This window comes from Bombus vosnesenskii, unplaced genomic scaffold, assembly GCF_011952255.1.
Source record: "Bombus vosnesenskii isolate JDL3184/JDL3185 unplaced genomic scaffold, Bvos_JDL3184-5_v1.1 scf7180000013267, whole genome shotgun sequence".
Lineage (NCBI taxonomy): Eukaryota > Metazoa > Arthropoda > Insecta > Hymenoptera > Apidae > Bombus > Bombus vosnesenskii.
Genome location: NW_022882927.1, coordinates 4,833,586 through 4,856,290, shown reverse-complemented (window position 1 = coordinate 4,856,290; position 22,705 = coordinate 4,833,586). Strand labels below are relative to the sequence as shown.

The 22,705-nt window shown below is 26.5% G+C and overlaps 8 protein-coding genes across 11 annotated transcripts in view; 3 read left to right on the top strand and 5 right to left on the bottom strand.

Annotated features, from left to right (window-relative positions):
• Positions 1–2,111, bottom strand: part of LOC117230808 (protein draper) — a 29,113-nt gene extending 27,002 nt beyond the window's left edge. For all 3 annotated transcript variants that reach the window (XM_033488634.1, XM_033488635.1, XM_033488636.1), the window contains exon 1: positions 1,983–2,111. The gene's annotated coding sequence lies outside the window, so the exon portion shown is untranslated. The remainder of the gene's footprint in view (positions 1–1,982) is intronic.
• Positions 2,112–2,764: 653 nt separating this feature from the next.
• On the top strand, positions 2,765–6,257 carry LOC117230654 (aspartate aminotransferase, cytoplasmic). The gene is made up of 6 exons (XM_033488307.1): positions 2,765–3,012; positions 3,344–3,634; positions 3,705–3,961; positions 4,057–4,334; positions 4,419–4,561; positions 4,648–6,257. Exons 1-6 carry the CDS (start codon positions 2,901–2,903, stop codon positions 4,812–4,814), a joined length of 1,248 nt encoding a protein of 415 aa, XP_033344198.1. The 5' UTR covers positions 2,765–2,900; the 3' UTR covers positions 4,815–6,257.
• Positions 6,258–6,811: 554 nt separating this feature from the next.
• Positions 6,812–7,517, bottom strand: LOC117230659 (small integral membrane protein 8). The gene is made up of 2 exons (XM_033488312.1): positions 7,378–7,517; positions 6,812–7,265 (listed from the first exon to the last, which is right to left on the bottom strand). The coding sequence occupies exons 1-2, from the start codon at positions 7,477–7,479 to the stop codon at positions 7,107–7,109; spliced, it is 261 nt and encodes an 86-aa protein (XP_033344203.1). The 5' UTR covers positions 7,480–7,517; the 3' UTR covers positions 6,812–7,106.
• A 14-nt stretch (positions 7,518–7,531) lies between these two features.
• On the top strand, positions 7,532–8,732 carry LOC117230657 (U3 small nucleolar ribonucleoprotein protein IMP3). The gene is made up of 4 exons (XM_033488310.1): positions 7,532–7,813; positions 7,899–8,213; positions 8,306–8,378; positions 8,464–8,732. Exons 1-4 carry the CDS (start codon positions 7,638–7,640, stop codon positions 8,485–8,487), a joined length of 588 nt encoding a protein of 195 aa, XP_033344201.1. The 5' UTR covers positions 7,532–7,637; the 3' UTR covers positions 8,488–8,732.
• LOC117230660 lies at positions 8,582–11,859 on the bottom strand. Its single transcript, XM_033488314.1, has 3 exons — positions 9,120–11,859; positions 8,756–9,000; positions 8,582–8,696 (listed from the first exon to the last, which is right to left on the bottom strand). Exons 1-3 carry the CDS (start codon positions 9,516–9,518, stop codon positions 8,603–8,605), a joined length of 738 nt encoding a protein of 245 aa, XP_033344205.1. The 5' UTR covers positions 9,519–11,859; the 3' UTR covers positions 8,582–8,602.
• A 715-nt stretch (positions 11,860–12,574) lies between these two features.
• Positions 12,575–18,834, bottom strand: LOC117230652 (phosphoglucomutase). 2 transcript variants are annotated; one of them, XM_033488304.1, is made up of 8 exons: positions 18,477–18,834; positions 14,851–15,130; positions 14,285–14,723; positions 14,012–14,214; positions 13,736–13,937; positions 13,460–13,652; positions 13,184–13,367; positions 12,575–13,099 (listed from the first exon to the last, which is right to left on the bottom strand). In XM_033488304.1, exons 2-8 carry the CDS (start codon positions 15,097–15,099, stop codon positions 12,875–12,877), a joined length of 1,695 nt encoding a protein of 564 aa, XP_033344195.1. In that variant the 5' UTR covers positions 15,100–15,130; positions 18,477–18,834; the 3' UTR covers positions 12,575–12,874. The 2 variants fall into 2 exon arrangements, with proteins under 2 accessions (XP_033344195.1, XP_033344194.1); XM_033488303.1 differs by lacking the exon at positions 18,477–18,834 and having other exon boundaries at positions 14,851–15,235.
• LOC117230653 (sodium-coupled neutral amino acid transporter 9 homolog) lies at positions 16,183–21,476 on the top strand. Its single transcript, XM_033488306.1, has 11 exons — positions 16,183–16,755; positions 16,886–17,097; positions 17,232–17,400; positions 17,720–17,778; positions 19,435–19,592; positions 19,666–19,830; positions 19,898–19,951; positions 20,016–20,195; positions 20,282–20,484; positions 20,556–20,660; positions 20,743–21,476. Exons 2-11 carry the CDS (start codon positions 16,931–16,933, stop codon positions 21,148–21,150), a joined length of 1,668 nt encoding a protein of 555 aa, XP_033344197.1. The 5' UTR covers positions 16,183–16,755; positions 16,886–16,930; the 3' UTR covers positions 21,151–21,476.
• On the bottom strand, positions 21,352–22,504 carry LOC117230656 (ATP synthase subunit C lysine N-methyltransferase). The gene is made up of 5 exons (XM_033488309.1): positions 22,409–22,504; positions 22,199–22,300; positions 21,948–22,120; positions 21,683–21,871; positions 21,352–21,612 (listed from the first exon to the last, which is right to left on the bottom strand). Exons 1-5 carry the CDS (start codon positions 22,410–22,412, stop codon positions 21,457–21,459), a joined length of 624 nt encoding a protein of 207 aa, XP_033344200.1. The 5' UTR covers positions 22,413–22,504; the 3' UTR covers positions 21,352–21,456.
• Positions 22,505–22,705: the final 201 nt, after the last annotated feature.

Below are 22,705 nucleotides of genomic sequence, written 5' to 3'. Positions count from 1 at the left end.
AATAAAAGTAAAATTATATTGAATGTATATGTATATGTTAAATATATAATTTATGAATAGCATACAAAAAAACAATTAGTACACTAAATTGCATCTTATTAAAATAAATGTTACATATAGTTAAATAAATTGTTCAACCATTAATTAAGATCCTTTGTAATCTTAATTCCAAGAATTTGCGTACAATTCATGTACCGAATATGGTCATATACTAAACCATATTCTATATGTCAAGAACATTCTCATATATGTATGTCTTATATAACTAATACTATGCTTTGCTAATAACGAAAGGATTGTTCTTTCTCCGAGAAACAGAATGCTCCTGTTGCAATGTATTTTAACTCTACCAAATATAGTACTTTACCATAAATAAACTAATGATCTATATTTGGAAATCAAAAGCTAGAAAAGACGCTATGAGAAATGTCATGCCATCTGGTAATAAATGTACTAAACACTATTAATGATATAATCTTTTCCTATACTTCTTTTATATTTTGTGACTTAACAATGTCATAGGATATTTATTTACTTCATATGAGAAAATGTTTATTGTGTATTTTTCACAATGTATTTCCAATTACATATTTTCAAGAGCAATACCTTACCTTTGACTCATTGAAAATATACAGCAAAATTCTGCTGTGCAGGTTTTAATATAAAAAACCCCAGAGTTAAAGATGATTTAACGCGAACGCATGTTTACCAGAATATGATGCCAAAAGAATGTGCAATATCCTAAATTCGAAATTTCTAAATATATTTGATTATAATCGCTCAATTACGATCGATTGATGTAAATGTTTTTGGACCTTTGCCACCTTTTATTATAATGTCGTTCTGCTAATGAATATGTCTAACTAATCAATGTATCAATGACGTGTATCAATAAAACGTTCGATATAAGTCGTTATCGACAGATTGAATCATAATTCAAATACATATTAAAGACATATAGCATCGAAACTGCCATTAACACTTTCATGGGAATTATTTTTCCCACCAATTAACTTTACGCTTATGCAATGTGAAGATATATTCCTGTTTCTGGAGCGTGTTGCTATATACATACATATACATGTATAATCGTGGAGAACAAAACAATTAAATTTTATTATATGTTAACAGCACCCACTATCCTTAATTTTAATATTTATTGCAATACATAACATAAACAAAAATTAATTCATTTTACTAAAATAAACTTTTTTCGTTTCATCTTAACATAAGGAGGTCAAATATAAAGTCGAGCGTGGAAAGACAGTAGAAATATATAGCTTTTTCTGTCTTCCTGCAAATATTTAAACATTTCAAAACTACATCCGTGAAAAAGTTAAATATAGACCACAAAATACTAATTCCAAGATGACCGTCAATTTATCAAAAGTTATACATTTCAGCGCCTCATCTGCTCTCTTTTCACATTTCATTTCATGTTTGACCTGCTTATGTTGAGATGAAGCAACGAAAGAGAATAAGTAAAACCTGTTGATCCAATATTCCAAATTTAGCCGAATTTGACAACAGAGAAATTTTGTCAAATATCTCAACAAACATTATTTTTTGTTTATCTTAAATATTATCAGAGAAGAGAATAACAGAGAAAAATATAATGTTCCATTTGACAATAAAATCAGATTATGAGTTCATTTCGACAAATACAGTTACATCACGATACTACAAGATTTACTTCGTTAATAATAACTGTATTAATCGTTCGATATAGAGCTCACATTATTTCTATGCAATATATTAACAATCTTTATGACGGTGACTAAATGATTGAGAACTGATTAAATTAAGCAATATCATCTACTTTAAAAAATTACATTATGATCAATGCAAAGAACAGTTTTCATGAAAACGTTGTATATACGGTGCTATCACGATAACGCACAGCATCCCTTTAAAATGTTTAATTATAATCGGAAAGATAAGCTGTAATAAGATAAATGTTTTTAATTTGCGTTTTTACTTACTCTGATATGGTTTTTGTGTAGCTTGATAGTATACAGCCATGAACACAAAAAATGCAACAGAAAAAAACGTACTTAACTAGCACAGCGACTATCACGCGATGTATATACCTCACTCTTCAGCTTTCGACTAAACTAAGCTACTTGCCAATTGTGCCTTGTGCTGCATTCTTGTGCATCGACCAAACTACATACATCTATGCATTCAAATAGTGGTACAGTTAAACTGGCGACCTCTACAGCAATAATAAGCTCATAACGGTAAAAATGATTAATCGATAAAACAGAAATTCCAAAATTTCATTTATCTAAGTGAAATTTGTAAAAAAATTTCTTGTTAAAATACAATTTTAGTTATTTTATAAAACAGATATAACCTTACTCTTTATATTTTGTAAATAATGTGTATTTTTTTCATATGAAAATGTAGAATTTAATATTCATAATATTCATAATGTTGTTTCGCATATTTTAAGCAACGAATAATCAAACACTTTTTCTGTTTTATTTATATCTACAGTTTATAATTACGACTATGTATAATTTATTTATATATTTTAAAGTATTTATCTTATATTTCGAAAATAAAATTTGTACATAGAATATAACTGACGTGTATGAATGCATGTTAAACATCACATCTGTTAAATATCACGTACAAGGTCAATTTAAATTCATTAGCGCCAGAAATTCATGCAGTTGTTGTATTATGTCATATTTTATAACATTAAACGTGGATCTTTGAAATTTACTATTATTCGTAATATCTAAGATTACAAATCAAATAACGTTGCCCACACACAGTGATTACAAAAGATTTGTAAATGTGTTTGTTATTCCATATAAATTGACAGTCAGATTAACGTTCATTTTACATCGTTGCATAGACAACCGATCATCCGATATTTAAACGTTCCGAAGATGAATACGAGATTCAGTGGATTAAAATTAGGACCTCCGATAGAAGTTTTTGCGCTTCATAAAGCATTCATAGAAGATGCTTATGAAAAAAAAGTGAATTTATCTATAGGAGGTATGTTGCATATATTTCATTTCATATTTGGTATCGTAGAGAGCAAACGTAAATATAACACAAATTTTCTTTAATAATTTAAAAAACAAACATTTGAAATATCTATGAAATGTCAACCTTTGTGATGAAATGTTTTTGTATTTCTTTCATATTGTAATGAATCTGCTTTTGGATGACCTCCAGAATATCTGATGATTACATAACGTATTTCACAAATATGAATGTATAGCTGTAATAAGATTTAATCGTTATTTAAGCAATGAACAATGATACGAGATTATTAAATAACTTGAAATAATTCTCGAAAATTATGATAAATTTATATTTACAGCTTATCGTACATCTGAAGGAAAACCTTGGGTATTACCAGTTGTTCGAAAAGTGGAAAAATCATTAGCTGCAGATGAATTGCAAAACCATGAATATCTTCCAGTCTTGGGATTGGATGCTTTTAGCCAAGCAGCAACAAGAATGTTGTTGGGTGCAGATTCTCCTATTATTGCACAAGGTCGTGCTTTTGGCATTCAAACATTATCTGGTACTGGAGGATTACGTATTATAGCTGAATTTTTAAGTCATGTTCTACACTATGATACCTTTTATTATAGTAAACCGACTTGGGGTAAGTGTCAACAGATTTTTCAAAAAATAAAATAAACATTCACTCTATTTAACATATATTACATATATAGAGAATCATAAACTTGTGTTCGTAAATGGAGGGTTTAAGAAAGCATGTGAATATACATATTGGAATCCAGAAACTCGTAGTGTTGATATAGAAGGTATGCTTAAAGACCTTAGAGATGCTCCAGAAAATGCTGTAATTATTCTCCATACATGTGCACATAATCCTACCGGATGTGATCCAACTCCTGAGCAATGGGCCAAGATAGGAGATGTAATAAAAGAGAAAAAACTTTTCCCAGTTTTTGATACTGCTTATCAGGTATTATAAATAATGTATATTATTCTCTATTTTTAAAATAGAATAATTTTAAGAGTAATATAAAAGAAATAATTTTAAAAAAGATTTTATTGTAGGGTTTTGCAACTGGTGATTTAGATAAAGATGCATATGCAGTAAGATTATTTGCAGAACGTGGAATAGAATTCATGTGTTCACAAAGCTTTGCCAAAAATTTTGGCTTGTACAATGAAAGAGTTGGAAATATGGTAGTTGTTATGTCTAATACAAAAGAATTAGCCCAGGTTAAGTCTCAGTTAACTTTGATTGTTCGAGGGATGTATAGTAATCCACCTAATCATGGAGCAAGAATAGTTGCAACTGTGTTGCAGAATCCAGACCTCTATAAACAATGGTATGGTGTAAAGGATAAAATTAATTTAATTCGTTTTACAATACATGTTTAAAATTTCTAAATTGAAATATCAAAATATTTCAGGAAAGATCATATTCTCACAATGTCCAAAAGAATAAAGGAAATGCGAATGAGTTTGTATCAAAGATTGCTTCAGAAAGGAACTCCAGGTAATTGGGAACATATTACTCAACAAATTGGGATGTTTTCTTATACAGGTCTTACAGGTAAGTACTCAATGAAACCATTTTGTCACATTTATTCTATATCTCATCATTATTTTACTAATGACTCTTACTAATCATCATTTCAGAGAGACAAGTTGAGTGTTTAATTAATAATTACCATATCTATATGTTGCGAAGCGGTAGAATAAATATATGTGGACTCAATGAATCTAACTTAGATTATGTGGCAAGTGCGATTTATGAGACTGTTCTACTGTATCCACAAAATAAGGAAAGTTGTTCATGCAAGTAGAAGGTTGGATGATTAGATATCGTATCATAATAAGTATAAATTGTTATTGGAGTATTGAGAAGGTCGTTAAAATATGGCAATATTTTATATGCATTGAAGTTATATTGGAATTATAAAAATATACTATATCGGTATCTTTTGTTACGTTTTTGTTATCATTTTACCGCTTAATATAATTCATTACAATGTTTATTTAGTCAAAAATTTCTCTATCTCAAAAAATTTTATTGTTTATACATTTATAAATTGTAAATTTTATTTCATACAGAAATTGAACCATTTTGTTAGAAATCGCCTTGTCTATGAAAGTACAAAGTATCAACAAAGTATTATGAATTGCCAAATTTTAATACATGTGTTAGTGCAATCGCTTATTATTAAAATAATTTTCATTGAGCTTAATAGTTTGTAGGGAAATATGAAATATTTACAATAGAAGTTCATTTTGATATAAATGATTTTTTAATGCATTTTACAATCTTCATATAATTAAAAAGCTCATTAATAAGCTCTGCTTTCAAATAATGTTATTCTTTAACTAATATGAACAAGAGTTTTTTAAAACCCTTGTTAAAGAGATGGTTATAAATCATATACACTACATAGAAAACCAAAGTTTGAAATTATCATATGTAACAATAATCTTGTAAATAATTTCAGAACTATATATACATATACACATCATATCAGTGATATTGTTAGTAAATGAGACCAAATTTTTAAAACTACCTTACATTCTAAGTAATTATCCTTATTATAGATAAAAATGGAAATATTTCTTACATATTTCCAAGGATATTTTTTAAACACAATTTTTCTATCAACGAGTATGCATTATAAGATATTATCTTTATATAGTATCTTATATTCAGTACATACCATATCTTTAACAATAAATTAATATATATAAATACAATTTATTAACGAAAATATTGATGACTGATAAAAACTTAAAATCTAAAAATAACAATAACAGAGCTTCTGTTATTTTAATAATAAGCGGTTTATTTACAGAAATTAATATCCGAAATTATTAAAACTCAATGCAATCTATTATTACAGTTAGTTCCTGTTTACTATCTTGTTCTATTATGGTTTTCCATGCTCTATAAAAGGAAATTGAAACACTATATTTTTTGTATGTAGAATTGAAATCAGTTGTATTCTTATAGTAAATATCTATAAGAAATGAATATAAGAAACAAAGAAATGCTGTAGAAAAAGTATATAACTTCCATTTAATATAGATGCTATAACCTCTTGTGCTATATAAGAAATAGAATGTATTTTTTGTATACTAAATGCTTCCAGTAGTCTAAAACTTATACAACTTGTAAAATAGAGATTTCAACAGAAATCGATAAAGCATATAATTAGTGTATCATAATAATGTTCTGTATTTCACTTCCAAGTATTTTAAAAAATTTTGATTTTTAAAATTCAGTGCATGTAATAAATTTTCTAAAATTTCTATATATTATACATAATGCATTTAATATTTATAAATCAAATAAAAAAAATTATATACATTTGTAATATTTACATATAAATCAATATATACATATATATACACTTAAAAATACATACATATATTTTTAGTACACATTGTTATGTAATTTAAACTTCGAACTCATCTTGTTCAAGAATCTGAACCAAACTCAGAACTCTTAAATTTTCGTACAAATTATAATGGGGTATGGTAGAATGAACATAATTAATTTTAGGATTTTGTTCCATAGCATCTATTCTTTCTAGCGTATTTTGAAATATGTATATCTAGATGATATTTTTCTGCATTCGTTGTAGCATCATAATTGTATGTATACAAATTGTTCATTGTAGCATACCTAACTGTATTTCAAATTTTGAACTATCTTATATATACTGCCAAAATAACTTGAATATGCAATGAGAAAGTTAATTTTCTATGTATTTATATAAAATAAATGTAATACAGAAAGTAACTCATATTTTATAAAAACAATATATAATTTTGATGAACTTATAAATACTACCAAATAATATTACACTAATGTACATTTATATGAGTTTTAAATTTTAAATATAATAAGAATTGAAAAATATAAATGTTTCAGCAGACTACTTTTAACAGGGGATATTAAATTGTTAAGTACATTTGTTTACATATCACTGAAATGTACACAGAAAAGGAGTAATAACTAATTAGCAATTAGTATTGAAATAAAATATATATAAATAATAATTGTGTATTTTATTTAATGTAAATTCTTAAACATATAATTGTTATTAATTCATATAAAATGTAGCAAATTACATTGTCCACTTTGATGGTTTTTTTTTTAAATTAATTGACCCATCAGATGTAACTGCAGGATAATGATTTGTATTATCAGAATTATGTCGCATATAAGCCATATATCCTATACAACTAAACATTGCAATAGCTCCAAAAATCATTATCACTTTATTCTGGAAAATAAATTTAATTATTCTAATTTTATTACAATATATATTTATATTCTATTAGTCATATTGGTTTTTATAATTCCATTAATATTTTTAATTTTTGGAGTAATCTTACCGGCTTAACATATAATTCGTAATTAATTGCACGAAATAACATTGTACTCTTCAAGGAGCGTAAGCCATCTCCAGGCTCTGCTTTATGATTTTTCTTATCCATTATTAATTATTATGTCATAAAACTTAACAAATATCAGTTTTAATTCTTAATTAATACATCTAACCTTTTTAATCACTGAATAAAAGGGAATATATCTGGCCTCCTTTTATATGAACTTCTAACCTCTCTATAAAAACAAAATGTATTCGTGATGTCCTATGCGTGGTAGCTATAACAATTGCTTGATCGCAATAATCATGGTACGAAAATTAAAATATCACGAACAGAAGTTGCTGAAAAAGGTTGATTTTATATCATGGGAAGCAGATAATAATCTACATGAAGTGAAGATTTTGAAACGTTATCGAATACAAAAAAGGGAAGATTATACGAAGTAAGTCCATTGTTACATTACTAATTAAATAACGATTGTACTATATTCTTACGTTAAACAAATAATAAATTTTTAATTATTTCAGGTATAATAAGCTATCACGGGAAATTCGTGAATTAGGGGAAAAAATTAAAGAAATTGATGCAGATCATCCATTTCGAATAGAGCAGAGTGCATTATTGTTGGAAAAGTTATATATAATGGGACTTATAAATACAAAATGGGATTTGTCACTAACACAAAACGTGAGTGCAAGTTCGTTTTGCAGAAGACGACTGCCAGTTATTATGGTACGAAATAAAATGAGTCAAAATTTAAAGATTGCAACACAATTAATAGAACAGGGTCATGTTAGAGTTGGCGTAGAAGTTGTAAAAGATCCAGCATTTCTGGTAACAAGGTATTAAATATAAATATTTTTTAATAATATAAATAAACAAAATAAAGCAATTGACATATGTGACAATAATTCTTGTAAATATTATTTTCTAGGAATTTAGAAGATTTTGTTACTTGGGTAGATACGTCTGCTATTAAGAAACATGTATTGGAATACAATGATGCTGTAAGTAATAAATCCATATTTTATAATATTTTATATTTACTTAGATTTAACATATTCATTTACTTTATGTATTGTTCTGTTACAGAGAGATGATTTTGATATGGCATAAATCTAGTAAAGATATTAAAACCAAAATTTCTTAATTCTAATAACTACTATTAAAATTCTCATACGTAAAAAATAATTATATGTTCAATAAATCATTTAATTAATACCTATAGAACTTAATTGTCCTTAAGAACTGCTTTCTGACATTTTTGAGATTGTTTCATATGAATTTTTTGAAATATAACTTCACGCATTGTATCCATGTAATTACTAAAAAGAAACAATAAATTAAGAACTTTGAAAATATTCGTATATCACTAATTACTTACCAAAGATATAATATTGATTTCATAGCTTTTAGTATCTTTTTACGATGACCTAGAATATCTTTTATAATATAATCATCATTACTAGATGATACATATTTTATTGATGAATTTTTCTTTGTAAGTTTTAATATTTTTGTTTTTGGCATTTCACAATTAAATCTATCATCCAAATTATTTTTCGCCAATATGAAAGGTTTATTTTTATCATCAGATAAGGTAATATAATTCTCTTTTCTTTTAGAATCCTAATTAATGCATGTTGCGTTATTAGAAATTATGTTATTGTTTAAATTATTTTTTAATTTTAAACATTTAACTATAATAAATATTTATAACTATAACTATAATAAATATTTATTTTTACTTTACGTAATAATTCGATATATTTTATCTTTTTAGTTACAGAGTAGTCGGTTTTGTTGTCATTATTATTGTTAGTTTCTTGTTTTCTATATGTATGCAGTTCCATTGGTATCACCGAATTTTTAGTAGGATTGTTGTTATTTTTAACAAAAGTTTTTTCTTTAATATCCGACGTATATTCATTTACATTCCCAGTTTCTTCAGTTATCGTATCGATATGTTCTATAATGTCTTCATCTTTTTCAATTTGTGATATTATATTATTTTCATTATTTAATTCATGAAAAGATGGTATTCCGATACTACATATAGATTGGAAGAGAGAATTGCAAGAAGAACAAAAACTAGAGTATTTTTCGTTAACATTTTCGTCTTCTATAATATTAAAAGAATTCTCCATTTTAGATCCCAAATCATATCGAACCGGAAATGAAAACGTTTAAAAAGGAAGCAATTTTATGTAATAATAATATATTCGTTTAGTAAAGATTGATTTATTAAAAATCATATTGATCGCATCACAAGGTATAAATTGTGAAATTTTTAATTATTCAATTTCAAATACATCCATATTTTTATTCAAGTTCAGGCTGTTTATGTTCTAGTATGCCATAAAAAAACTTTGTTAACAACGAACAACGCACGTATTTCATTATACAGAACTTACAGAAACAATATACCGCGTTTTAAGTGATAGATACCGTTTAAAAACATCTCTTATACTGGCGTTTGCTATTTATCATCGATTAAATAAGTATTATTTGTAAAAATATGGGTATTAATTACATAATTTTTCAAATAAAAGAGATGTTAGTAAACGAAAAAAATCCATACGATAATTTGACAATTAATAACTTTGCTTGTTTAAAATCTAAGATCACGTGTTTATGGAGAACCACTCATTCATATACCTACAATGAATAATTAGTATTTCAATATGATATACATGTTACATGTTAATTTACATTAAAATCGGCAGTCATTGCTGGTCTCTATGACACATTACCATATTACATATTCATGTTACATCATAAAATATGAGAAGTTTTTTATCTAAAAAGTAACTCAGTTATATTCGATAGGGTAGTTACATGTTAATTATATTTCAATTTTGTTGTATTAGACTTTTTTCTTATTTACTTTAACGTATTGCTATTCATTATCAGTAATCAATGCTATGCAAATTAATAATGAAATGGCAAAGATGTGGAGTATAAATGAATTACTTTTCTTTTCACATATTTCTGTGACATAACTATGAAATAGAATGGGCGTTGCGTCGACTCAGGTCCCCAAGTATTCTCCCTCTTCCTTCAACTATTTACAAAATTCTTTTTGAAATTTTCTCAAAAAGTGCTGCAGTTACAATGTGTTCAAAATTTTCACCAATATATCAATACAGTATCATAATTTCATTTTATGGATACATTCCATTTCCATAAATATGTATTGCTGCATACTGCCATTACTTAAAACTTTATATGCAAATGTGAATAAATGTACGTAAGATGAATGATACACTTTTCATGAATATTTGATACCTTCATAAATTAAAATTTCAGAATCAGGTTTCAACAATGTTTTCGATTTCATACTTTCGTTTCCATCGCGAATATAATATTTGAAAACAGAAAAATAAAATAAAACACTTGAAAATATTACATTAATAGAAGTAACGCATACAGAATTATCGTTGCTTTTTTTTATCATAAGATATATAATATCTTTTCAATTGATTTAATTTCAGTTATAAATTTTGGCTACATGTACCAATTAACATTTTTATACTTTCCTCGCATTTACCACTTATACTTTCACAATCTTATTATTGATTTTACTTTTACAAATTTTTAGGCATATCCTATTCTATCAATTAATTTTAATAAGATATTCGGCATATTTTACAAAATTGTAAAATAAAACAGATTTATATAAAAATCATTTATATACCCATTTAATGCAATATTGTTAAAAATTATATTTATTCCACATCATTAACATGATATTATTATAATGTACCGAATACCTTATTGGCAGAAATTTTCAATCTACAATAATATATTCATAATTTCAAATTTCGTTAATTTCAAATTTCAAAATTCGTCATGATATCGAAAAATATCTCTTTCATGATTATTTGAAATTTGAAACAGCACTTTCTACACGCATCCCTGCTTTTTGTTTAATTTATCAATTTGTATATCATTTTATAATTAAAGGATAGAACAAAAAATGTATATCATAATTATTTTGTTTACACTATATAAATAAGTAAGAGATAGAACTAAATGATTATATTAGACAATATTTGAAATAATTATCAATATAAAGAATGGCTAGTAAAAATATACAGCAATAACGTAAAAAGCTAATAACATTTTTCATTGAACGAAATTGGTATTTATATACAAAACTAAATATTTAAAAAATATTTACTTTTGAGATTTAATGTTTGTATCTTTTAAGCATTTTTACATAGAAAGAATTTTACAATATAGAATTTTGATAAATCAATTATAGATAATAAAAAATAAGTTACATGTTTTTAATATATTTTGTTGAAAATAAATGTTCTGTTTGATTATAAAAATTAACATTTTACAATTATTTACATCTTCACGTGTAACTTATATTGGATACAACTGTTTTTAAATAAAGTATTTTACATAAATTTTGTTATATCCTGTGCCTCCATTTACATAAATTAGATCCAAATAATAGAAATCATTTTTCTATTTTATAGTATTACAAAAACAATATTATGAAATTTATAACAAACTTCAAATCCTACTTCATTAAAACGAGCAACCGCCATCCTATTAAAAAAACAATCATAAAACAAATTAAAACATAGTTAAAAATGAATAATATAACATACTACTTTCAATTACGATTGAAGTTATATTTTTTTGTTAACCCCTCGATAAAAATTGTACAATGTCATATACCCAGATTCTTTATTACTTTACACATAAAAAGATTCAATCCTAAATATATTTAATATTTTTTATAATATAAAACAATTCTGTTGTAAAAGTAATATTTAATGTAACCTACAAATTATCATTAAGCGAACATTTTTTATAAATTTATGCAACATTATACAAATAACGAAGGGTTAAACTATTTCCATCTTTATGCATGCTTGAACACCTTTGGCAAACAGTTCCACGTATAAAGATACGCGTGATCTTAGATTTATTACTGACTATACATTCTTTTAGATTTTTCTACACATAAGTATATTTTTGTTTTAGTAAACTATTTTTGAATATAACAACCATATCAAAGATTTTTATAGTCAAATGAAAATTTGAAAAATTTTATATAAAAAAGTATGAAATACGCTGCCGTTCATTTTTATAATATTGGGTGTTTTGTTAAGCTATTTAATATTTAATAGTTGTACGCGCGACATTATGAATTATATCATTAAAACTTTTTTTGTAGTATTTTATGATTAAAACAAGTTCCATTACTACGATGAATATTCGAATATTTCATATCGAAATCATAAAAATATTACTGAATATTATTTCAATTCTATCTATGTATTATACAATTTTAGGAAAAATGTTATCGAACTTGTGATTCACGTATTTATGCAACGATCTTTTGCGTAATAATTGCAATTCATAATGTCATTATACAAGGCATGACATTTCTCTTATTTAAGTTGCTTATAATGTAAAACAATCTCTTTTTTCTTTGTTTTATATATCTTTGTTAACGATAAACGATCAAGAATCATTAGTATTATGTAATCACGGTTGGTACATCACGACCAGTAAATTCTCGTAATTTACTTATCTCTAACGCAATAGTAACCAACGGTTTAAGAATGTCTTGAGCATCTTTGTTTAAAGATGCTGTATCATCTTCATAGCTATCAACATACACACGAATAGTAGCTCCAGAACTTCCCGTACCAGATAAACGGTAAATTATACGGGAACCATCTTGGAATAAAATTCTTAATCCCTGTTATACAAAATTGCATAGTAACCTATACTGTCATGATATATTGTTACTTTATGTGGAATTTGTAGAATCATAATACAATACCTGCTTATTAGCTTGGCTTCCATCAATAGGATCTATATAAGAATAATTGTCACCTAATTTTACAACATATGTTTTCCCTTCAGATGTTAATTTTGAACCCACAAACCCAGGTTTCTCCATTTCTGATTCAATGTGTTGCATCATTTTGTTTGCTGCTTCAGAATCACAATTTTCATAGTCATATCTGGTTCATATAGTATAAAATTATAAAATTAGAACATAATTTACAAAACAGAGTACAACAATTAATCATATACAATATAATAAAAATAATACCTTGTAAAGAAGTTCCTCCCATATATCTGCCAGTGATTTAATAATATATCTTCTACAGACTTCCCAAGACTTGCAATTACACTAAGCCATGCAAGAGAGGCCCATATTCCATCTTTTTCACGAATATGATCCGAACCCGTGCCAAAACTTTCCTCTCCACAAAGTGATAGATGACCAGCATCCATTAAATTACCTAATAACATAACATTATTAATAAAATATAATTTTATGTGTTTAAAATATACTGTAAAAACATATGCAAAAATTAATATGTACCAAAATATTTCCAGCCTGTGGGTACTTCATAAAGTTTAACACCAGTTTTTGCTGCAACTCTATCTATAGCAGCACCTGTTGGCATAGATCTAGCATATCCTTTAATACCAGTCTTTTTAAAATATGGTATTGAATTTAAGTTAGCAGCTAATACAGCTAATGAATCAGAAGGTGTAACAAAGAAAGCATTTTTGCCTAGTATCTGCAAAGACATTGAGCATAAATTTGCATTTTTCATGCTAGTTATTTTCTTTACCAAATAAATATTTTATTTACCATATTTCTGTCTCCATCCCCATCAAAAGCAGCACCAAAGTCATATGGACCATTTTTCATAGCATTTACTAAATCTTTGGCATATGTTAAATTTGGATCAGGATGAAGGCCACCAAAATCTTCTAATGGAATTGCATTAACAGTACTTGAATCATCGACACCTAATTCATTACTAAATATTCGTTTTACATATGGACCAGTAACTAGAAATGATTAACTATTATTTAACAAATGTATCAAAGAATTAAATTTATTAATATAACTTTTACATACCTCCATTCATTGAATTGATAAGAACTTTAAAAGGAGGACGATTGTTACTTCCTTGTAATAATGTTTTAATACTAGAAAAGTCAAAGATATTTTTCATATGTTCTAAGTAATCATTCACAGAATCTATTATGTCTATTGTAAATGGATTTCCATCCACCTGAATTGTAGTACTTTGTATCTTGTCTATATCTATGGTTATATCAGGTATAATTTTATAATTCTTGAGCACTTTAGTAATCTCATAAATCTTATTTGTGACATTATCTGGAGCAGGACCACCATTTTCGCAGTTAAACTTAATGCCAAAGTCAGCATTGGGTCCACCAGGATTGTGAGATGCTGTTAGAACAATTCCTCCTAGAGTTTTGTATTTTCTTATTATAGTAGACACAGCTGGAGTCGAAAGTATCCCATTTTGCCCAATTATTAATCTTTTTACCTAATGCAACAAATAGTCATTTAAAATAATAAATTAAAATAATAAAATTAGAGATAATAGTTTTTTAATAAAATAAAAAAGCATATATATAAATGAACGAAATGTAAATCTAGTTTAAATAAATTACTCCATTTGCTGCAGCAATCCTGATGATCTTTCTAACCACATCTTTTCCATAATATCTTCCATCGCCACCAACAACTAACGTACTTCCAGGCAATTGTTCTTCTAGAGCTTGCAATATTGCTTGAATGAAATTTTCTGTATAATGTTCTTGCATAAATACCCTCACCGCTTTTCGCAATCCGGACGTACCCGGCTTTTGACCATCGTATATTCGGGTTTCTACAATTTTGCTCGACACTGCGTTTGACATCTTTCAAATATTACACTTAATGTGATATCCACTGAAATAAAATGGAATTATTTGTATCTGAATCCAAACAGTAGAGAAAAATCAGATTTGTGAATTTCATAACACGTCCTCGACGCTTGGTAGCAGACTGAACTTTGCCTACCAATGACACACAAGGGCATGGGTCAACCATCTTTAAAACATTGCGCCCGCGCTTTACCACTTGCTAATAATATTGTCTTTATGAAGAACATAGCTCTTCCAAGCGCGATACACTAATATTCTATACGGTATAAAATTGATAATAGAACATAAACATTTGATAATTTCAATGATTATAATTTATATCGATGTCTTTATTGATTCTAGTAGTAGCTTCCGGATAACGTGAATCCGGAAAATGGGTAAAAATGCTAAATTAAACGAGCCTTATCATTCTCGATTACCTTAAACAAATAAGTTTAAGTTGAGCGCATAAAAACTTCCTTAATAATATTCTCATTTATGAGGAACGATTCATTTAATAATTCTGATCCACGTGAATTTTATTCATATTCTTATTATTATAATTAAATAAAATATATTTATATTATAATATATTTTTTCCTGGGAACCACAATAGATTAAAATATACTACCACCATAACACTTAATTTGCACAAAATATTATATTGTATTTGTGTACTTTGTCTCTGGCAATATTATCCAAGTCGGCTACATTGTTGAGAATTATTTGGCCTATGAAATTTCTTTTATGTTAATCATTCTAAAAGATTTAGTAACGTGGGTTACTGATGACCACGGTAATTAACGTGTCAATAATAATTAATTAAATGCGCGATATTTAAAACTGGATGACTTTTATCTTAATTCTAGAATCTTGCGATTTTTGCTTTAAGATTTCCGTAAAATTATTGATGTATAGACTTGCAAAGAGTACTATAAATTAACAATTATGTTTATCAAATAATTATTTAGTATACTATCGGTACAATAGGTTGATAGACAACATTTAAAAACTTAATTTTTTACATATTAAAATTATAGAGAGCGGATATATATATACACCCACATATACATACACACACACATATATACACCTAACGTTTGCGTAACTCAAAAATGAAGTTTGCTCTTTATATCACAGAAGAAATGAACTACTTTTGCAAATACGTTACGACATTTAAATTCGTTGTATCTTGTTATTCGGCAATTTTTTTTCAAAATATACGAAAATGTAGAGAGAAAAGTCGAGTAAAAAGTACACGCACGCGTAGATGATGATTTACTTATTATGATGATCAGCATTAGCGAAGAAAAATAAGGAGGAGGGAGCTTATTATGTCAAGAATGCCTGATATAAGCACGCGATTTTACAAAACAGACGTATAGTTGTTTAAAACAACAGTTCTCCCTAAGTTTCGCTTGTGAAAGCTGTATTATAAATTGTATCATAGGTTGTATCATTGATAGTGTAATCACATAGTATCTCAAAAATAAGTGAAATTTTTTAATTAAATATAAACACATCTTTTGATTAATAATCAACGCTTTTAATATGCCTATACGAATTTTCAGAAATATAATAATATTATAAACAACGAATATAAGCAAAATTTGATTTTCGAAAAGTTTTAGTGTGAAATTTAACATTTGAACACACTGATAAACGTTGCAAGTAAGTCATTTTTATAGTAATTAAATTATCAATTAAAGATAATAAAAAATATAAATAATAAGAAAAATAATTTAAAAAATTAAAAATTGTAGGATAAATGGTTAATAACGCATATATTTTATTTTGATAGTTCCACTTATATGGCGTGCATGTATATGCATAAATTAAATATAACATGTATAGATGTAAAAATGATTGGAAATCTTGTATTATACAGCATGATAGTGGATCTGAAAGTGCACCTTTATTCTCTTCAGGATCTCATACTAGTATAGAACCCAGTATATTTCAAGATTCTGAAACCAGTGATTTAGACTGCACTCCTACAAATAGCTATTTCAAGTACCAATTTTTTCTTACTATCCTTTAACAATACTTCTTTTCATTATAAATGAAATAACATTACTTTTTCTGCTAAGTATCATTTTTAATATTATTATTAATAATAATCGCTTATTATAGTCAATTTTTCATAGGTATGGTAGTTTAGAAAGTTGTAGTCACCATTCTAACATTACTGTAGTACCAAAGAGACCACCACCCCTTGCTGAAAATCATACTTTAGTTACACCTTTAGTATTAAACACTTCCTCCTCCTTAAACGTAAGACAAGACAGATGTTATGAAATCCATAATACTGATCTGGTGAGAACACCACAAACAATATAAAATTGCATGTTTCAATATATAATATTTATATCAAGGTTGGATACTTTGAAATAAAAGGAATAATATAGAATAATATAGAAAGAAATAATATTCATTATCTTTAGTTAAATTCTACTGCAATCATAAAATTCTACTTAGTACAAACATATTCTCACTTAAAATTTTTACTGATACTGAAATAGTTGTGAGAACTTATTGTAACATTTTTATTTTGTTAAATATATAGTAACATAAATACGAACAGCTATGTTAAATAAATTATAAATGAATTGTTATCTTAATTTTATTGCAATAGGAAGCTGAGGAAGCTACATGCAAGGATATTAAATCAAAACAAAGCTCTGTAGTCACAATGTAAGTAACAATATAATATCTAGTTCTTAATATTCAATGTTTTTTCGATATACTATTATGCAAAAATGTTTCTAAAATCTCATGCTTCACATGATTATCAATCAGCAAAAGAAAATTTTTGTTAATGTTGTTCTTGCATTAATAAATTTAGCATCAATAGTATAATATAGTATTAATTATAAATTATTATCAGCTATCATGTTATCATCAAGAAAGGGTTCTGGGTCAATTCTCTTAGTACAGTGTTCAGAAATCTAATCACATTCATAAATTTTTTGTTATCTCTTTGTAGTCGTATTTTTAGTAGGTTGATGATGAGAGAAAAATGAAATCTTGCATCAGAAATGCCTGTATGCATTTTGAACATGGAAGACTAACTTATTTCTTATAAGCAATATATCATTTCCATCATCTTTCACCTCTCGTTTGATACATGCATATAAAAAGTAACTTGTATTTACAATAACATTTTTATGCTTTTTTATTACATATTGTTTGTGATCTTTTCTCTTCATTCACTAAATCTTCAATATAGCTCTGCAAATTAAAATTATGAACTCAAAATGTGAAAGCAAACAAAAAAATGTTTAATTAGGACAATATATTTAAACATCATCCGTTCTATAAATAATTCTTGACAAGTTAGATATTTCATTGTTGTAAACTATTATTACATACATCATATTAAGAAAACTTACCTATATAAATCGAAATTCCTTTCGCTAAGTTTCGTCAAAATAAGATCTCAAAGGATATTAAACTTGTTTTCATGATATTAATTTCCACTACTATTTATATAATGTTTCAATTAATGTTTAAAATCATATACACCATCGTTCGTTCTCACATCTTAAAAGCACGCACCTAATGCAGTAGCATAATAGAACAAAGAAACTTTAAATTATACATATTGACATGTTGCCTTTCTTCCATTTTAAATAAACAAAAAAGAGGGAAGAAGAATGTAAAAGATCAAAGCGGATGCATGATTTTAAGATATGAAAACGAAAGAGTATCAAACTAACATGGTTAACAGTCGCTCACGTTTCGACCACCATCGGGTGGTTGTGACGACGACGACTACACAATATACTCACATTAGAAGGGGTTAGTGCTCCGTCGGTTGCCTGGGCAACAGACGGCCACCCGAAAGGTCAATGCTCGTAGCTGGTACCTAAGAAGAATAACAAGGGAACCGTATGAGATGCTATGATTGAATATTGATGAACATTAATACTAAAATTATCAAAATTCTCAAAATGACCAATTCACAAAAATTATATAAATTTACAGAAGGAATTTTCTTATAATCTTCTGTAAAATTTCCTGGCAATATACATATATCATTTTAGCCATTGGTAATTCCAATATTAACTTAAACAATATTTACTACACTATACTATAACCTAAATAAAGAATAAAAAGTTATGCAATTTATTTATAAGCACAACCAACACTATCATAACAAAATTTTAGATCATTAACCTACATATATTTTTCTTAATTTTTTTTGTAACTACAACTTTCCATTTTTTAACTTTTAAATACCTGTTTTTTTCTTTTTATATATTTTATATGACAGATTAAGTTAATAATTAATAGGAATCTTTAAAGAATATTATTTATTTGTAACTATATAATTTCATATCTTTATAGATTTTCAATTTGGAACACAATATTAGGCTCCTCCTTATTAACAATACCATGGGGTATTCAAATGGCTGGTTTCTTTCCTGGTATTATTCTAATACTTGTGATGAGTGGTTTATGTCTATATACTGCTTATTGTCTCCTACTTGTACATAAATATTATGGTACAAAATATTTAATTCTTTTTGTTTAGGGAAACTAATACAATAATATGTTTACAATAATTTAATGTTTTAGGTGGGCAAAAAGGAATAGAAGTAATTCAATTATGTCGGATATATCTTAACAAGTGGGCAGAATATGTTGCCAAAGCTTTTAGCATTACAGTTTTAATAGGTGCAACTATAGCTTACTGGGTTCTAATGTCTAATTTCTTATATAATACTGTCAATTTCATATATGGTAAATGTGCATAAATCTTTGCTTTTTATGTAAAGTTCATTAGAAAAATTGAATATTTTTTTTATAGATAGTTTAGTATCCCAGTACTATACAAATGATAATATTTCATACACATCAGAAGGTAAGTATATTTTATTCATGATATATATTGAAAGATTAATATCAATTATTTATTTTAATTCTAGTACTATGCCCAAAAAGAATAATCTATAATAGCACAAATTTAATAATTCATGATTATACATATAATACTTTGGAACCAGTTTGGGATCTGTATAAAACAGTTCCTATTTTCCTTGGTTTATTAATATTTCCGTTTTTAAATTTTAATAGTCCCACCTTTTTTACAAAATTTAATTCTCTTGGTATGTATACAAATGATTTCTAGATTTAATATTTTTTTAAGTCACATTTGATTTATAAAATTATGATTTTTTTGTATGTGTCATAGGAACCGTGTCAATCATATATTTAATTACCTTTGTTTTGATTAAATCGTACTCATGGGGTATTAATATGAATGAAATAGAGTGGAACATAAGTTGGACGTTGAAATTTTCATTTCCTGCACTTTCTGGGATGTTAGCATTGTCGTTTTTCATTCACAACATTATAATTACTGTGATGCAGAATAATCATGATCAAAGTAAAAATGTAAATAATTTTACTTCCTTCTTCGCATAAATATAATTAAACTACTGAAAAGTTTTATCTTTTAATTACAGGGAAGAGATCTTTCAATAGCCTATCTATTGGTTACTCTAACTTATATTATAGTAGGTGTAGTATTTTATGTATGTTTTCCACTGAACAAATCATGCATTGAAGATGTAAGTAAAATATTAAATTAAGCATCAAAGTATAATACTTTTAGGAAAGAAAATAACAAGTAAAATTGAATCTTTTTTACAGAATTTGTTGAATAATTTTCAAAAATGGAATGGATTAACAGTAGGTGCTCGAATTGTTCTTCTTTTCCAATTATTAACCGTTTACCCGTTACTTGCGTACATGTTACGTGTTCAATTACTTACATCAACGTGTAAGACATTTAATACAGGCTGTGTTATTCTAGTTAACGTTATTTTGGTATCTATATGCATTTTATTTGCAGTGTTTGTACCATATATTGGTACAATAATACGATATACAGGTGCCTTAAGTGGTTTTATTTATGTTTTTACTTTACCAAGTTTATTATACTTGGCAATTTTGAAACAACAAAAAAAATTGACAATATTTTCTACACTTTTACATACAAGTATTCCAATATTTGGATTTTTAAATTTATTAGCTCAATTTTTCATTGCAGAATATTAAAAATGTTGAAACTTAAATTTGAAAAATTCCTAGTATTACAATACAGCTAAACAAATGAATAATTACGAAGTTGAAAATGTGTATGAACATAATTATGCTTGTTGCATAAATGTAAAATATCTAATTAATTGATAGGAATGCATATAGATATTAACATATAAATTTTATAAAACAAAAAGCTTATTTATTCGTTAGTCTGTCATTATCTACTTATGATATGTATCATGATTTATACAGAGTAATTTATTTATAATTACGCAATATTTACAATGTTTATAAATATTTTGAAATTCATATCTAATTATACTATTTTAAACTTTTTGAAATCTTGTATATCCAAACTGTATCAACACCTTCACCAATTGTTTTTATTTCACTTATAGTAGGAAGTGGAAACCTACAAGCAATTATAACAGCATCTTCTTGTAGCTCTTTAATAAACTTTATTTCAACATCTTTCATCTGAAAATGTATACTACATTAATTACATTGTGCAAGAGAAGCTATATGAAAAATAATATATAAAATTTACCATTTGATCGACACCAAATAACACAACATTATCATACTTTTTTAAGTTATAATTCCATAAATTCTGTTTTATAAATTTTGTCTGTAAAGATGAACTTGTGATTAAAGCTTTTAGTCTAGAGTACCATACTAACCAAGGATTTAATTCAATTCCATGGGCTTTAAATCCTGCTTTTGCTGTCGCAAAGACCTATTTATAAAATTATAGTACTGTATTTGTATTTACTAACAATTCAATATTTACACAATATGAAGACAATATTTACTATACGCCCATCACCACTTCCAAGATCAATCAAAGAACCAGTACGTCCTTCTAAAGCTTGCAATACATTTCTTATTTGCTGAGACGTAGCTGGTACATAAGGCAAACATATTTTGCGAAAGGCAGGACTCACAAATGGAATACATATCACACTAATAGCTGTCGCAATGCCTCCTAAGAGATAATATAAATGAATCACATTTATGGAAGTTAATATAATTACATTTCGTAATATATTTTCTATTATACTACCTGTTATTCCAATAAGATACAAGCCAAGTTTCGATGCCTTTTGCGGTATTTTTTGTGATGGATTGATATTATTAATTATGTCATTTATTTCATTAATCTCTGCTAATTAAATTGACATACAATTAAAATTTGCAAATGTAACATAACATTTGGAAATAAATTTACAAATCTTAAAATTTTATTTTATGATTTGTAATTCATGAATCTTACACATTTTGTATACTTGTATAGTTGTCAGCAATATAAAAATTCTTTATTTACTTTGTAACATACACAAACAGTGCAGTTTGTAACATGCAGTGAAATACTAACCTCAAAACACGTTTGCATACACATTGCGTATCTACCTTGAAACATCACGAACATAGTTATGAAACAAGTTCAATATATTTGGCGCGAATTTTAAACGTTATAAAATTCTAGTGTTTTAATTTATACCAATATAGCTTATACGGGATATTTTTATGTAGATCTTGGTATAAAAAGAAAAATCTTTATTACTATTAA